This window comes from Magnolia sinica, chromosome 13, assembly GCF_029962835.1.
Source record: "Magnolia sinica isolate HGM2019 chromosome 13, MsV1, whole genome shotgun sequence".
Taxonomy (NCBI): Eukaryota; Viridiplantae; Streptophyta; class Magnoliopsida; order Magnoliales; family Magnoliaceae; genus Magnolia; species Magnolia sinica.
In genome coordinates, this window is record NC_080585.1 from 21,183,850 (window position 1) to 21,201,074 (window position 17,225).

Sequence of the window (17,225 nt, forward strand, 5' to 3'; positions counted from 1 at the left end):
CCTAGAATATCGTCAGGTGGGCCCTGCGTATTATCCATCACACTCATCCGAGTATCAAAGATTTTCTCAAAAGCCAGGATGTTTTCATCATTTGAAAGAAAGTCGAAGGCTTATTTCGTAAATTTACAGCAATTCCCGCGCAGGACTCGCTCTCAGGCACTCCCACACCCGTCCGTTGCTCCCATCCATTGAGTCCCTCAACCCCCGAAAACATGCACTGCCTGATTCCCGCCCATCCTCCTTCTCCCCGGTGCACGGTAGCAGCGGCACTCGTCGGGACGGCAATCGGCGTACTGCGCACCCCTCCCCCATTCCAGTGATGGGGAAGAGACCTCCATCACCCTCCGCCATCATCGAGTTGGGGCCGCAGTCCCTGCCTCCTCCCCATCCGTCCTACACCCCGCACGTGCCGCAGGAGCCATGGACCCCCTGGCTGGTTCCCATCTTCGTGATCGTGAACCTGGTGGCTTTTGGGCTGACCATGTACGTTAACGACTGTCCGTCCACGACTGGGGCCCATTCCTGCCTCTTCTCATCTCCCCTTGGCAGGTTCTCCTTCGAGCCCCTCTCCGTCAACCCCCTCTTCGGCCCTTCCCTTGAAACGTAAGTCTCTTCTCTAACGTACGCTTCCCTCAGTGCAGAACCGCCCCCTTTGATTGATGGCCCTTCTCACACCATATACTATTTTAATGCGTGCCATTCCTTTGGCTTCGAGCCGGAATTCCGTACAGGTGGTCTGAATCGTTCATCTGGCGGGCCCTGTGTGGATGGGAGGCGCTGCCTGAAAGTATTGTCTATTGGGCAATTCCTGCCATTGGATTGTTGGTCTGTTAATGGACGGTCAGGAATAAAATACAGCCAGTAGTCCATTTTCGATTGGTGAGAAGTCCCACTGATCAGATGGATGTGAACTTTGGATGGAAGGGATTTTTTATTTTTATTTGGTCACTCACCCATCTAGATCAGGGCCACTAATTGAACGATCGGGATCAATAAATGGTGTTTCCTGCATGCATCATCAGGTGGTTTGGACCACTAGCTTTTCAAGCCCCAAGATGATTGGTTTTTGTGGTTCCTAATTGGCACAATTGGAAAGGTCTGCAGAGGCAATGTTCCGGTAAAAACGAATCAAAACATTGAAATAATTATAATCGGCGAAAATGCCTAAGAATTCTGCTAAAAAAATTTGCTGGTGCGAGTACTGAAACTTTAGTCGATGCCAAGAACAACCCATGTTAAGCTGTGGTATGAGTTGATCAACTTGCCGTGGATTGGAGTTGTGTGACAAGTTCGGTAATCCGATATTCTGTCTCATTGGATTATCTCCCTTTTTAGTGCTTGCGTGCTTGTGTGTTCACTTGGATACACCGAGTCATGTACAAGTTTAGTGTATTTGAATCGAGTTTGTCAAGAGATTCGATACCTGGATGTGGCACGGGCACAAGATGGGTATGATATTAGTACAAGACAAGTCTGTGTTTCATGCTTTATATTGGAAGATTGAACATGTATATGATATGAATGCATGACCTATTTTGAATTATCCTGGTAGCATAGAGGAGTGATGAGAGCACGAAGGCCAAAAATGGACAATGCGTGTGAAAACGATGAATGATCGAGATGGATCTACACAGCTATTACAATTAGTGGACCTTGATCAAGCCAAAACAGTGGAATCGAAAGTGTGGTCTGCAATCACAACCACCTGGGAAGGAAAGACTTAGTTCACCCTTATGATACAAGCAACTGAGATGATCATCAGAGCTAAGGGTGGTTATGATGGTAGGAATGCACAAGGGAGAGGTGGACCACTTGGATTACCAAAGGGGTTGGGAGAACTGATTTATATGGACCTATCCCATGAATAGTGGAGCCCATTCTCCCATGGGCCAGTAATGGTGGAGCCCGTTCTCCCATAGTGCCTTTTCCTTTTCCAATAGGCTCACCTCTTTCTAGGTGGCCCATGCATTTCCCGATGCATTCACACGTTCTCACGTGGCAATTCATAAGTGCATCTCATTAATGTGATTCTAGAATTATGTCTCATGGGGTCCATGGTCCACTAGTGGCTGTCAAAGGTGGGCCTCACATGGCCCACTTCCAAAAAAGTGAACCAGAGCTTGGTGGGGTGGAGCTGAAAAGAGTGCCATTTGTAAATTGCTTTCGAGAACATGGTTGATTACTACTTTGATATTGCAGGATTACTAGTGGCCTCCTGAGCGCATTTTAGTAAAAGCCGGGTGACATGACATGTCAAATGAGATTGGTAGTTGGGATTTTGAGCAAGATGCTGCATGGTGAACTTTATTCCTCTTGTAGTAGGCATGAGCAATTCAAGCACTGATCGGATGGAGTGATCATTGACAAAAAATGTCCATAAGATTAGGGAAGTGTAATATGCTTATCTCTATTGCTATTGGTGAAAATGGTTTCGGATGCACCTATCTGTGGGGACAATCAGGTCTCACTTCTATATTCAAACTGCATCAGTGATTTTTTTTGCATGATGATCTCCGAGAAGTGGCACATGTGGATTCTCCATTTAGTCTGTTTCTTCAAGAGGCAGAGAAGGATGGCTGACGAATCTATACGGCTAAGTGCGGGACTACTATGTTTATTCTTGTACCGTTCTTATGGCATTAATGGACATCAATCTAGACTGTCCAAATTGCAGTCATCAATGGATCGAGCATTTCCAAAAATCACGATGGTAAGAGGATTCTGACCATCCAAATGGTTGCTATTAAAAGGGGAAGGTGAGAAAAATGGCAAGTTGTCCAAACTTAACGGCCAACATCAGATGATTAAGATTGTTCAATCAGTGTGATATCTGGGTGATGCTTTATCCATAGTGTGGCCCCAAAATTCAGGGAGTTATGTCTAGATCATGTGCACAGTGCGTGACTCACCACCATTTAAGAATGGTGGAAAACACTCAAAAGTAGTCTAGACCGTGGCCAATAGATGTTCCAGGAGGTTGCATTGTGAAACCAGGAAAAATTTCTCCACTGCCTGGTTTCACGTGCTTCTTCAACAAAGACTTTCGTAGGAAGAAATATGTTTTATTATGCAGTCATTGATGTTGATGTCTATTGGGAAATGTTAAATTTAAGTAATTTGATGTGTTATCAGTTCAAGAACACCATCTCTTTTTTACTTACACGGATATCTTCATCAAGCTTCCTGCCCTTCCTTTGGACCCATTTACATGCAACTATTACACCAGAATTTTGTTATGTGCATTTATTGGACATTTGGAACTTTTAATCAACTGCATCCAACTGTGGAACGGGTAGTGTTCTCTAAACTGTTATTGAATTTAATCTATTACAAAGCATGGGGCATCTCCTTCAAATAGGAAGTCTGCTAAATTATAATGTCCATTTGTAGGGAAAAGTCTTATGAAGACGAAGAGCAAACTACCATTTTGAGTAGAGTCGAAGATGTTAATGGCCATTTCTTCCCTTGCTAGTGAGCTAACGTTGCTCATATTTGTCGATCAATTGTCATTAGCAGAGATTGCCTTTCCATGAATAGGCTGATAACTATGCATTGTGACCATTGATTAGTATCTCTTCATCTATGCCAAACCAAGTGCATGAAGCTGAAAGTCTTCTCCTTCCAGAATTGAAACAATACACTTTAGTCTGTTTGGGCACATGATATGAAGATGTTGACAAAAACATCTAACATTGTAATTGGCTAGATGAGCAAGTGGCTGAGTTGATGCAATTTATTTAAGTCACAAGGATTTTCTGATTTATGGTACTGCTCCCACTTCAAAATCTTGCAGTTCATTAATGTTTCAGCTCCTAAGTTAGCTTTTCTTTGTCTTTCATTACTGCTTTCACTTTCACTCCCACTTATTCCTCCAGTATCTAAGAAATAATCCGCCTTGATAAACAAAATGGTGATCAAGTGGGCCTTTGGAGATTATCCAAGTCTTATGTCAAAGACAACTGAGAAACTCAATCTGTAATGGAATTATTTTTTTATCTGATAATATTTTTGAAAGTTGACTTCTAGACTAGCCTTTTTTTTTTCCCTTAATAGAATAACCATTTTTACTTTCTGCTTCCTTTTTTGCCTTTTCTTTTTCTCCCACAGATTAGATCAAATGGGAGCTCTCGATTGGAAGAAAGTGGTAAAGGAAGGTGAAGGATGGCGCCTGATCTCTTGCATATGGCTACATGCTGGAGTTATCCACTTGCTTGCTAATATGTTGAGCCTTTTGTTCATTGGCATTCGACTTGAGCAAGAATTTGGTTTTTGTAAGGCACATGCTTGGATACATATCCTTGGATTAGATTCCATCATGTTCAACCATTTTTCTGTTTTACTCTTTTTGCATGCTTTTCATCATTAAAAAGTTTATATAAAGTAATGTGATAGATTCTCTCAGAAGGAACGATAAATGTTTTTGGAATTGGGGGTCCAGTGGTGGTTTTCAGTAGGGCGAAAGATGGATATCGTAGCATGGGCCGGCTGTTTTAAGCCTTTTTGTTGTTCTATGCCTTTTAAAATAGTAACCTTGTCAAAAGACAAAGAAAGAAGAAGAAGAAGAAGAAAGTAACATAATAAGCCTATTGATTCTTTGTTTCTTCAAGGTTCTTAAAGCGTAGTTTTTCACTTTCCATGAAAAATCTATGACCATGCATCAATTTAGGACATGAATCGATTAAATAATGGAAAAATGCAGATCATTGTGGCTAAATGACCTTCCTAACTCCAAACTGTGATTGTTGACTTTGCAGTGAGAATAGGGCTTTTATACACGCTTTCTGGTTTTGGTGGGAGTTTGTCATCTTCTCTTTCCTCCCAAATTCATAGATCTATATCGGTTGGTGCATCGGGTGCACTTTTTGGTTTGTTAGGAGCCATGCTTTCTGAGCTCATCACAAATTGGACAATCTATGCAAATAAGGTGCGATTTAAGTTTATATCGGTACTTTATTGGCAAATATTATTCTGTCACAGCTGGTTTGGAATTGATTTTTTTTTTTTCGAAATGCTGTTTTTTCATAAATTACAAATTCTGTCTCGGGTTCTGAATCCAACTTACCTAACCCCCCCCCCCCCCCCCCCCAACTGCCACATCAGCGGCATGCTTATCATTTTGTGGTGTTCTCCCTGCAAAATTCAATAGTAACCCACAGAACGAGAAGTGTCACTGATGTGTTGATGCATGGCCCGACAAATTTGCAATTTATGTAAATGCAGAATTTCAAAATATTTGTAACCCAACTATAGCTTGCATTTTGTATTGACCCTTTTTCCCTTTTCCAGTTTGCAGCGCTTTTAACTCTTGTGATTATAATTGCCATCAATTTGGCAGTTGGACTTGTCCCTCATGTGGACAGTTCCGCTCACATTGGAGGGTTCATTTCAGGGTTTCTCCTTGGATTTATTCTTCTGATTCGTCCTCAGTTTGGATGGGTCAGCCGGAAGCACATTCCCCCGGGATATAACATGGACCTTGTGAAACCAAAGCACAAGGTCTATCAGTATCTGCTGTGGTTTACAGCTTTTGTCCTCTTACTGGCTGGGTAAGGCAGTGAATTTTCTCTGTCCCATTTCCATAATGAATTATCAAAACATCATGATTCACGTGCCATGCAAGTATCTGTATTTATGTTTCTTATGGTCACTGTCAGTATGCAGAACCTCACCGATTGACTCCTAATTTGTCAAAGTTGATTTAGCCTGTAGGGGTGGCAATGTGCTAGGTTTGTTAATTGGGCATCCTGAAAATCTGTCCCAGGCATGGCTAGCTTGTTAATCAGGCATGACTTCAGGTCCAACCCTGAATGATAACAGCCGCAAATGGGCCTGGAATTGGCTTGGGCCGAGCCTGGATTAAATACATTACCATACACCCTGCCTGACATGTTTACTTGTCGGGATGGAAATCCAGGCTCGGGACTGACCTGCGGACCTAAAATCGGTATGAAGCCTGGCCCAAAGCAGGTCAGGCGTGGAACCTTGATAGGAGATCGGAGCCCCTTTCCAGCCATATCTGTTTAGTTGGACTCTTGGAACCAAATTAAACACCAACATATGAGAAGGCTAGACTAGGGTGATGTTCACTGCCATTCTTTTAAGGCTGTCATCTCATCCACTGCACATGAGGCATAGATGTACAAAAATCTGGTCCTTCCAAAATGTGGGCCTCTTTGTGGAGCAGGGCCTTGATTGACACTGATCATGCAATATTAACCCATCTGCTTGCATGTTGAAGTTGGACCACTGGACATTTTATTTCAAATCATAGTGTAATATCCACCAATTGGATTGTGCAGATCATTTGACCAGTGTGATTTTCAGGTTATGCTTCACCAGCACTTGGCCGTAATGATTTGCATGGTCTCAATCAACAAGCACATGTCAAGGTTTATGGCAGCAAGCAAAGACACCACAGTTTCAAAACATGGCAGTGAATTATCATCCTAGTCTTGTCCTATATAAAAATTTGGCCGAGTTAATCATTTACTTACCCAATGTTGTTAAAACCATTATTATATTGCAAATCATGAGAAGGGTTGAATCATATCGAATCACGAATCATTGTAAGAGTTGAATTGTATTGAATCACAAATCATATCGTAAATCATAAGTTTTTTTTTTTTTTTTTCTAAAATGATTTTCTTAAAAAAATGAAGAAAATCTGCAAAATAATCAGAAAAAAACACTCATCAGTCATCCATTTCCCATCCATATGCACCATTATACTTCCATATCATGATAGTCTTAGATGATTTTTATTTTTATTTTTTGTCTTTACTTTTATTTTTTGTCATTCAAGAAATTTACCTTAATCAACATACAAGAATCCTTTAATAATTTTTGTTCTTTACCTTAATCAACATGCAAAAAAAAAAAAAAAAAAAAAATATTAAAATTTGTTGAAATGTCTGTTCTTGACTTTTTCTTTTGTTTATTATTAATTTTATTTTGGGGTCGATTTAGGGCCCATTAATTAAGGTTAGAAAGTGAGTTTTGGGTATCACGGTTTGAAAACCTAAAAAACTGTCTCCCGCTCGTTGGATGAGTTAGTAGAGACGGTGTAGTTTGTGTGAGTGATTCAAGGTTCAATCCTTGGTAGTGTTGCCTTTTGAAAAAAAAAAAAAATCACATTAGAAAATGGCATTCGGTTATGTAGATCGAGGAAGAAAGATAATTTGATTTTTAACTGTTGTTGCCACAATATATATAGGTCAACATGATCACAGGCATCTATCAAAACATTCCAGATAAGTTATACATCAATTAGGTGTTTTGACCAACTAAGATGTAAGAAATCATAATAAAACGCAAAACATTTTAATGTTGAAGAGAATATACATCATGTAACCTCTTATAAAGAACAAAATAAAATAATTGACCTCTTCTAAATGATTCTTAAAGCCTCCACCAATTTAAAAACATAAAATGAAAGCCAAGTAAAGCTTAAAACAAAAAAGAACAGGTACAATTTAAATTGTAAATCGGGATTTGAATCATAAATCGTAGGATTCATCTAAGAAGTGATTCAAGGTGCGATTCAAATTGTTTTGCTTAAGATTTGACTCAAATTGTAAATCATAGGATTTTGACAATGTTGCTCTTATCCAGTGCTGGGTAGAATCCATTGATTCATTCATTCCAGCTCGGATTCCGAATTTTGAACATAACTAACAGCCAGTTTGGATGAAACCCAAGAAAAATATTAAACAGTATTTAGTGTCCAGTGAATGGGCCATCAGAATAGTTTCTGTTCGGCAAGAGTCTCGCCTCTGTTAATGCTCTCACTAGCACTTTTTACTCAAAATTGCAATTGAGCAAGATTAACATTCAACCGAACCCTTGTATGGTTATTACTGTGGTTGTACACATTTGCTTGTCTTTTGCTTGGTTATAGCATGATTTGTCATAGCTACAATGTTTGCAAAATTTCTTTTCCACAGAATCTTCACCTTATAGCTTACATGCTTTCCTTTTGAGATACTGACCTTTCTTTTCTGCTAATAGTGCCCCATCCCTTGAATTTGCAGGTATGCAGGCGGCTTGGTTAAGCTCTTCGATGTGGGCCCGTACGCGTATTGATTATGTTATGCTACAGTACTGACTGCTTCAACTGCTGTTGCTTTTTTAAGCCCTGCTCTTATTTCTAAGAGTTGCAGGTAACACCGTCAGCAATGCTATTGTTTTACCCATTTGAAAGAGTAGGAAGTGTTATTGTACTATAAAACTCTCATCACTAATAGCAACCTCCCCTGTTGGTCACTCCATATTCTTCGTTAATGCATGGAGTATGACTATGAATCCTCTTCTTGCCTTCAAGATCCAGGCCGTTCTCTCGCTGTGTTTTTTTTTTGGGTGCATGTGACCATAGCAAAACTCTGTTTTAAACTCCATAATTCTTAAAAAAAACAGAAAGAAAAAAGAAAAGAAAAAACTCATAGAAGTGGTTAAACGTTTCAAATTCTGTATCTTTCAAAAGATGGGCAAAAGAACTTGTTTTCTAGAAAGCCGAATTAAACACATAATCTTTTCACAAAACACAGTTTAATTTAAAAAAGGTTTTGAGGGGCAATTAAAAAAAAAAAAAAAGGGACTGGTGATTTTCACCCATCTATAGAATCGAGTAGAAGGTGAAAATTTTTAGTGGTGACAGACCATTTACATGGCCATTTTCTTTAAAAATATGTAGCCATTTTTTTCCCTCAGTTATTTATTTATTTAAATTTTATTTTAAAATTTTAATTGAAACCGTGTTAAGCTTGAACTTTTCATTCTCCAATTTGTTAGCATTTCCATTTCTTTTACCAAAATTTTGACAATCATTTGAACTGAATTAAACACAATCTTTTGACGTCTGTCTTTTTTTTTTTTCTGCTGAATGGCATTTTACTAACTACATGTGTGACCCACCAGAGGGACTGGACCAGCCTGATCTTTTTGGGCAACGAGTCATGCACGGTGGGGACCACCTGATGGGTGGTCCAATACTGCACATGCAGCAAGAACTGGATTGATCTCACTCCTATAAGCAGACTTCGCATTGCTCTTTCCTGTTTTGGTTGATGCTATCTGGGCTTGTTAATTTCAGTTGAAAATTTTGCCAAATTTGCTGATTTTTCTGTGCTTAGAACTCGAAGACATCGATCCATCCTTCTATCTATCAGTGGCCGAAGGACTCGGAGATAAAAGATTGAAACTGCAGTTCTAACTGTTTAAAAGATGAATGTAGGGGTATGGTGCTGAAGACAATTGACTCTGTCGCATGGGAATGAACTGAAGCCAAACCCCACTAATGGAAAACTGTTACAGGTGAAATGCATTGGATGGCCAGATTGCAATCCAATGCAATACAAGAATCATATGGGATGACATTAGCTTATCAAGTAATTATTTATTCTTCATTTTGTTTCTGCGGCAGTGTAGTTTGTAGATTACTTGCCTTGCGAAGCTTCCCTTCCAAGAGGTTTGAGTTTTTCCCTTTTCTTTTCTCACAGAAATCAACCGAGCGTGCCATTTTCAACTCAATTGGAATGCATTAATAGATCCTTTTGTATCCATTTGTAGCAAGGAACGATATTATACAACCCCAAGAGCGCTACACTTCCATGCTGCACTGTTTCTCCCACCAATATGTGTGTCATGTGTGGGACATCGGAGCCATGTGATGGGCTTCATTGTGATGAGTGGGCCACTGATGGGTTTTTTAAGACTCGGAGACTCAGACCGGTTTGTTCAATATTGTATCAGGTAACGACTCGGCTGAGTTTGGCTGAATGACCTCCTATTTTAAATTCTCACTTGTTGTGTCCAGGTCGACTCGGAAGAGTCGCAAGGGACTTGTCTGAGTCTTAAAACCTTGGGCCCATCTGATGAGTGGATTGTCCCGATTTGGTGATTTTCATGTTAGGGCCCACCTTTTGCATGGCTTGGACATCCCACATGTGCTGCAGCATGTAAGCTCATGCATGTTGGGATGTATGTGATCATTCCTCATTTCCACAATGGAGGACTAACCTTGTTTATCAACAAACAAGATGTGATTTTTTTTCCTCCCACCCGATTAATGAAATGGAGGTGTGTCGATGATTTAAAGCATCACTGCATGAGCGGATTTGCCTGCTCTTTTGCACCAGGGAACATACATGGAGGACCTACTTGTTGATCATACATAGGTGGGGCCCACATGGTCGATATCATAAATCAATGATCAAAACATTTGTAGTATGATCAATATAGAATGTCAATTTTCGTAGTCATTGATTGAAAAATTAGAAAACATTTGAGGTATGGCTGATATTCAGCGGCATTTTTCGTGGGCATTGATACCCAAATGATGGATAGTTTTAGATGATTAGATCTATGATTGGACCATTTTTAGTAAGATTAATATGAGCCATTTATGTTCCTAGGCATTGATAGGAGGTTATGATCATCAAAATCCAATTAAAGTGATGTTTGGAGAAGGGTAAGCAATCAAGAATGGGACCCACATGATGTATGTCATAGATCAAGACCATTTGTGGCGTGATCAATATGGACAGTCAATTTTCCTATGCATTGATTGGAAGACTACCATCATCCCATCAAACTGATTTTTTTTTAGAGGGATGGGCATTGAGGATGAGATTCACATGACGGATATCATAAGATCACCAGCAATTTCCCTAGTCATTGGTTGGGATCACTCAGCTTAATTGATTTTCTGATAGATGTTGGAAACCATGTGTGGGACCCAAATGATGGTTGGTCTAGAAATTAATAGACAAGTATTATCAACATCGATTTCCTTAGGCATTGATCATCAATTTCCTTAGGCATTAAATGGACTGTGAGGATCATCTAGCAGCAGTTTATTTATTTATTTATTTGAGAGGGATGGGTGACCAAGGGTGGGACCCACATGATGGATAATATAGGTCAAAGATCATACCATTTGCAATATAATCAATATGGACCTGGCACTTCCATAGCTATTAAATGAATGGTTAAAATCATCCTGCTGAAGTGATTTAAAAATAAAATAAAATAGTAATTGACAATAAAGGGTGTGGCCATCTAATGGATGGTTTAGATCAATGATAGGACCATTTGTAGTGTACTAAATATAGGTGTCCATTCCACTAACCATGAAATGAATGACTAGGAATTTCTAATAAAATTGATTTTATTTCACTAACCATGAAATGAATGAATAGGATTTTCTAATAAAAGTGATTTTTTTACTGGATGTGTGATCCAAATAATATATATATGAATGATCAGAAATGCAATCAACATGGGCCATTCATTTCTCTAGACACCGTGGATCACATGTGTAAAATTCTCTCACATGAGCAACATCTAACTCACATAATGTACACCACACATGGTTCCCAACTTGTAAACCCACCAAATACAGACATTATAATAGCTGCAAATCACGGAGGAAGTTGGCCAAACAAGGAAATTACAATCGCAAATAGTTTTAATATCCATGCATTGCAATACCTGGTAATTGAAATATCTAGGGCAAGGGCATATATACAAATGGCCCAGAGCCAAACAACCCAAATCCAATTGAAATATCCAATCATAGCTAAACGGACACAGTAATTACCATGCCTTACGGTTCTGTGGGGGCCACCAAGATGTGTGAGTGCCATCCATCCCATCCATTAGATATGCCAGTCCATGGTACACCTGGATCCCAAACTCCGACCTGGTCCATAAGTCAGGTGGGCTGCACCAAAGAGAACGATGGGATACATCGGGAAAGGAAACGCCTACCATAGAAACTTCTAGATGGAATATCGGGTCCACCATGTTGTTCATATATCATCCAACCTATTCCTCAGGTGTACCCGACAAAGATAAAGGGACACACTGAAATTCAAGCCATTCCAAAACTTATGCGAGCCACAACAAGTGAATGTACATAGATCCCCATAGTTTGTCCCACCTCAGTTTTGGATGAGGATTACTCTCAGCAAATAAGGTGAAAATGAGGAGGCCCATCAGATGCACGGTTTGGATTCCTCACACTCACACACATCACTTATGCACCTTTGCACACGTGTTATGGGTGTGTAATCATAATGGTCCATGTGATGTAGAATCCCATGAAATTCCAAGAGACAAATTTTCACCGTGATCTAAAATTCTGGTGGTCCGTAGCAAAGAGAAATGCAAATTAAGGGAGGAAATTGTTTTCATTTTCATGGTGCGCAGCTGAGCATTCGGATATATATATATATATATATATATATATATATATATATATATATATATATATATATATATATATATATATATATATATAGGATGGGCCCCACACGGTCATTGTTAATCACAGGTGGGCCAACTTACTTCGTCATATTTCAGAAGAGGAGACAAAAACATGAATCTTATAACAACTCTCGAATACAACAAATTAGAGGCATTTGCACTGCTCAATCCTCGTCAAAGCTTTGATCTTTCCATACAACCCCATCCTACACACCAAACTCTTAAAAACAAGTTAAAATTCTACTACAAACAGTGCTACAATCATCTGTATGCGAATACAAATACAAGGCTTTTGGTTCATGTTCTTGCTCTCATTTACAACCATGCTTATTTTTCTGCTAATCCTGTTTAGCTTTCTTAATCAAGCTGCTACAATAAGCTTAGTGGAGCCTATCTACTTCTCCTTGTCTTTCGATTCTGATAACTGCGGCCGGGGTGGTGATCTCATCTGTTTTGGTGCGGCTGCCTCTGCCGACGGCTATGTTAATCTGACTCCTGACCCACATGCAGCAAATGCCAACGTGGTGCCTGTGTTAGAAAAATATGCGGGTCGTGTTTTGTACAAGCAGCCGATGCTGGCGTGGCCCGCCAGTTTCAGGACCACCTTCGTCATCAGGATATCCAAGAACTCGAATTCCATCACTTTCGGTGAAGGGATGGCGTTCATCATGGCTGAGAATAGTGGTCCCGGTCCGGATAACTGTTATGGCGGTTTTCTGGGCCTCTACAATCAATCCACCCAAGGTAAAATAAAAATAAAAATAATAATACAAAATTGACAACAAAACAAGAGCCAAAAACTGATAGCGGTTGTCCATTGTGTGGGCCCCACCTTTGGCTACTATGATCTGTCCAATCATTTTGATATGATGATCAAAACCATCTAATGGGTGACTAGGAAATGGACAGGAGGCCAAGAGTCAGGATGGCTGTGATTATGATCTAATCGTGTGATTTGTTGATTGATGTCTTAAATTATTAAATTAATAAGTGTGTCGATGACGATTCAGACTTTGATGCCATCGAAAAAATTTGAAAATCTCATGTTAGTTGCTGGATACTTTGAGGTGTCCTGATCAATGCTATCGAAGGGATTTCAATGCCATCCACAAGCCCATTGATGCCATTGAAGTCCTGCTCTAGGTTATTTGGAAAATCTAGAAAATATATATTTAGTCGCGGGAATGTTTCGGTGTTTTGTTTGATGACATTGAAGGGGTTCGATGCCATCGACAGTATGTTGATGTCATCGAAGTCCCATTGAACAATCGCGCAGAGTTACAGAGAGCTGTGTAAGTGCATGATTTGTTTTATATTTTGATTATGATTTTCATAGAGGCATGGGTGTAATTGAAATTATGGTGTATCTCAAAACTTTCTAATTCGTTCCAAAGGGATTTCAATGGCTTGTTGGGAGATTTGAGGCTGGGTATCCTCTTTCTCTTGTAATTTTCTACTTTCATAATGGATTAATGTCGCTTTGTGCAGTGGTTTATTTCCGCCAGGGTTTTAGATTCGTCCCTGCGTGCTCCCGCGGTGCTAGCATGATTTTAGCAGGGTCGTACATGAATGGTGGGACCAATAGATTGATGCTTAAAACTGTTTTCCCATGTTGGATGTAATATGTAGGTAATGACAACCATCAATTTGCCGTGGAACTAGACACATTCATGAACGATTTCGACCCTGATAACAACCACGTTGGGATCGACACTAAGAGCATCATATCCGACGCAACGGCGAGCCTCGACGCGATCGGAGTTGATCTCAAGCTCGGGAGAACTGTGAAGGTGAGGATTGAATACGATGGGTGGAAGAAGAACCTCGAGATCTTGGTGGCCTATTACGGCGATCCCCTAGTGAGTGTCCTCAATCGCTCTATCCACATGGAGAAGATCGTCCCTCCATCAGCCTACGTGGGCTTCACAGCCTCGACGGAAAATTCCGCTGAGACGCACCAAATCATCAACTGGGCTTTCACAACACTTCCATTGCCTAAGTACTCACTTAAAGATTCAGGGGCTAATAAGAGCAATAAGATCCTGATAATCACCATTCCGATCGTGATGGGTCTTTTGGGTCTTTTGTTGTGCTTGTTTCTGGTGATCCGAAAGGCGAAATGGCCGGAGAAAGAGAGAAAGATGATGAGAGTTGATATAGAGAACCGATCGAGGAGTGCTGCTAATGCTCCTAAGATGTTCACCTTCAAGCAGCTATCAAAGGCTACTCAGAACTTCGGTAAACTGAATCTGTTGGGGACAGGAGGATTTGGAAGTGTTTATAGAGGCGATATTTCGGAACCTCCGTTCACTATAGCGGTTAAACGGATATCGGCTACCTCAGCTCAAGGTACGCTTTCATTGCATGTAGAATTGTAAATGGGCTGGGTTGGGCTGGACCAAGGTTCGTCCAGGCCCCAGTCAGGACTCAAGAGAGCCCGCTATGTTAACGTCAGGCCAGGTCCTGGCCCGGCAAGATGATAAACTCAACCAGGTCACCATTTTTGGAGTGTTAAGTCATTTCATATACATTGATACACCATCCTCTACCTGCTTGACCTTTTAGAGTAAGTGATTATTCTACATGGTATAAGAGCATAAGTCCCTTGTTGGAGATCGGGGGCTATCTTGATGCATGGATTTTATCCATATATTGTCTATCCATTTTGAACTATCATTTTAGGTTATAAGCTCAAAAATGAGGCATATTCAAAGCTCAAGTGGATCATACAATGGGACTTAAATGCCTGCCATTTAAAACTTCTTGGGAAGCCATAGAAGTTTTGGATCAAGCTGACATGGTTTCATCTATATGATCTTATAAACAAGTTGAATGGCAAATAAACATCACAATGTAGGATCCTTACTCTTGCTCCAATGGTAGACTCTCAGGAGTTGCCATAATTCTTAGATTTGAGCAAATCTGAAAGTATTTGCTCAAATTAATGGAACAGTTGCATACACTATTTGCTACGCCCACATGCATATTCAAATAACCATTTTCTCTAAAAGCTCTAGCCGCATAGGACGGAGTATATCAATGTATATCAAGGACTTTAAACAGCACACATGCATAAGGTTCATCCAATAGATCCCACCATTTTGATGCCATGGACTGAAAATCAAAATGGCCTACATCTAGTGGGCCAAAATGTTAGAAACAGGGTATTGGGGAAAAATCCACAAGTCCGAAAGTCGGCTTATGGAATGGACCAACTCTACTGAACCAACACAGGCCCAGTGAAACTCGAGCCTGTTGAACGCTTCTACGTCCAAGAGCAAGCTGACCTTCAAGAAGGAAAATGCAAACACATCTGAAAGGCTTCTATGCCCCCGAAAGTGGTTGAAAGGCTGACCTAATTAATAGGTCGGCTAAAGGACGATTATGGATCGCCCATAGACCAGCCACACATTGATTATGGATCGACCATAACTCGGCTACAGATTGATCGCAAACTGACCATAGCTCGGTTATAGATCGGTCATGGGACAACTATAGATCAGTCACGGGGCGATCACAGATCGACCATAGTTTGGTTATAGATCGGCCATAGATCGATTGAAAATCAATTGAAGGACGGTCACAGATCGGCCATAGCCCAATCGTAGATCACCGCAAATTAAACAAACGCTCCTATCAGACTTGAGAAGGTTCATCATTAGAACGAGGGAAATGTGACCCCTCTGGCTTAATTGACGGTCGAACATGGTGAATGCCAACATATCGAACAGAACAGTATCAGTCGCTCCTAACTCGACATCTATCTTGAGGTACGACATAAAGCCGAGCTATAAGCTCTGAAGGATCTTTAGATATCTCCCAAGATTTTCAGAAGATAAAACCAAATCCTAATGATCACGTACGAGAACCTGTAATCTCAGGAAGATTCTGAATTGTAACAGATGTCCAAGATATATGGAAGATCCCCCTCATAACAGGATCCCCTCTACCCTATAATTAAATAGGTAAGGTATCCACACACTCATGCTGTAGTGGGATTTCACCACCTATGGATACTTGAACCCTTGACTGGGTGTTGAAACTTCTGAGAGTCTACCACTGGAGCAAGAGTAAGGATCCTATTCTGTTCATTTGTTTCGTCCTACCTAATGAGTGGATCCAAAAATCAGATCAATCCATTCATTGAGTGAAATGTGGAATGTTGGTAAGTTTCTTTAAAACTGTCCAATCTTTTTGTACAGGTGTGACCCACCTATAAGTCAACCAATCTGATTTTCGCATACAGTGTCTTTCAATTCTTTAAACAAATGGCCCGTCTCATGGACTATTGATATCTTTTATACACTTCTAAACTTAACACATGTGATATACTATATGTAAACTACTTGCCTTGTTGGAGTCATAGATGTCATGTAACCCAATCAGGCAATCACTCGCAATCGGGTTCAATCTGGCTCAGTAACACGAGTCAGGATAACTCTGCTGAGTCGCTGAGTCATGACTCGACCCAATTCACCGAGTCTTAAAAAATCAGTACTAAATTCAAGTCCTATCAGGTGAACGCGAATACTTTGCGGAGATCTGCACCATTGGACGTCTCCGACACAAGAACATTGTGTTAACGTCAGGCCAGGTCCCGGCCCGGCAAGATGGTAAACTCAACCAGGTCACCATTTTTGGAGTGTTAAGTCATTTGATAGACATTGATACACCATCCTCTACCTGCTTGACCTTTTAGAGTAAGTGATTATTGGATATGGTATTAGAGTGGAAGGTAGCTTGTTTAAGTTCTTAGGGGCTACCTTGATGTATGGGTTTTATCCACATGCTCTACCCAAATTTAATGCATATTCAAAGCTCAAGTGGACCAGAGGAGGGAATTAAATACCTACCATTGAAAACTTCTTAGGGGCCTAAAAGGTTTTAGGTCAATTTTTTTATTTTTATTTTTTGGGTTAGCTTGTTAGCACACACACAGATGTCAAGACACACACTCCATG

General features: G+C 40.3%; 3 protein-coding genes across 4 annotated transcripts in view; all 3 read left to right on the forward strand.

The window, feature by feature from the left end:
• On the forward strand, window positions 1-9,520 carry LOC131223172 (RHOMBOID-like protein 5). 2 transcript variants are annotated; one of them, XM_058218486.1, is made up of 6 exons: window positions 1-603; window positions 4,108-4,271; window positions 4,755-4,924; window positions 5,287-5,546; window positions 8,031-8,159; window positions 9,230-9,520. In XM_058218486.1, exons 1-5 carry the CDS (start codon window positions 320-322, stop codon window positions 8,080-8,082), a joined length of 930 nt encoding a protein of 309 aa, XP_058074469.1. In that variant the 5' UTR covers window positions 1-319; the 3' UTR covers window positions 8,083-8,159; window positions 9,230-9,520. The 2 variants fall into 2 exon arrangements, with proteins under 2 accessions (XP_058074469.1, XP_058074468.1); XM_058218485.1 differs by having other exon boundaries at window positions 2-603; window positions 9,129-9,520.
• Window positions 4,564-17,225, forward strand: part of LOC131223171 (2-alkenal reductase (NADP(+)-dependent)-like) — a 27,314-nt gene continuing 14,652 nt past the window's right edge. Inside the window, exon 1 of the mRNA XM_058218484.1 lies at window positions 4,564-4,569. The gene's annotated coding sequence lies outside the window, so the exon portion shown is untranslated. The remainder of the gene's footprint in view (window positions 4,570-17,225) is intronic.
• LOC131224149 (L-type lectin-domain containing receptor kinase IX.1-like) overlaps window positions 12,377-17,225 on the forward strand; it is a 7,136-nt gene continuing 2,287 nt past the window's right edge. Inside the window, exons 1-3 of the mRNA XM_058219694.1 lie at window positions 12,377-12,531; window positions 12,617-13,008; window positions 13,894-14,613. Coding sequence (XP_058075677.1) covers window positions 12,377-12,531; window positions 12,617-13,008; window positions 13,894-14,613 — 1,267 coding nt within the window. The remainder of the gene's footprint in view (window positions 12,532-12,616; window positions 13,009-13,893; window positions 14,614-17,225) is intronic.

Bases quoted from the DNA above. Each gene is read 5' to 3' on its own strand.
- LOC131223172 (XM_058218486.1), top strand. From the start codon at position 320: ATGGGGAAGAGACCTCCATCACCCTCCGCCATCATCGAGTTGGGGCCG. The intron at 604-4,107 runs GTAAGTCTCTTC...TTTCTCCCACAG, and splicing joins TTCGGCCCTTCCCTTGAAAC to ATTAGATCAAATGGGAGCTC. The intron at 4,272-4,754 runs GTAAGGCACATG...TTGACTTTGCAG, and splicing joins TGAGCAAGAATTTGGTTTTT to TGAGAATAGGGCTTTTATAC.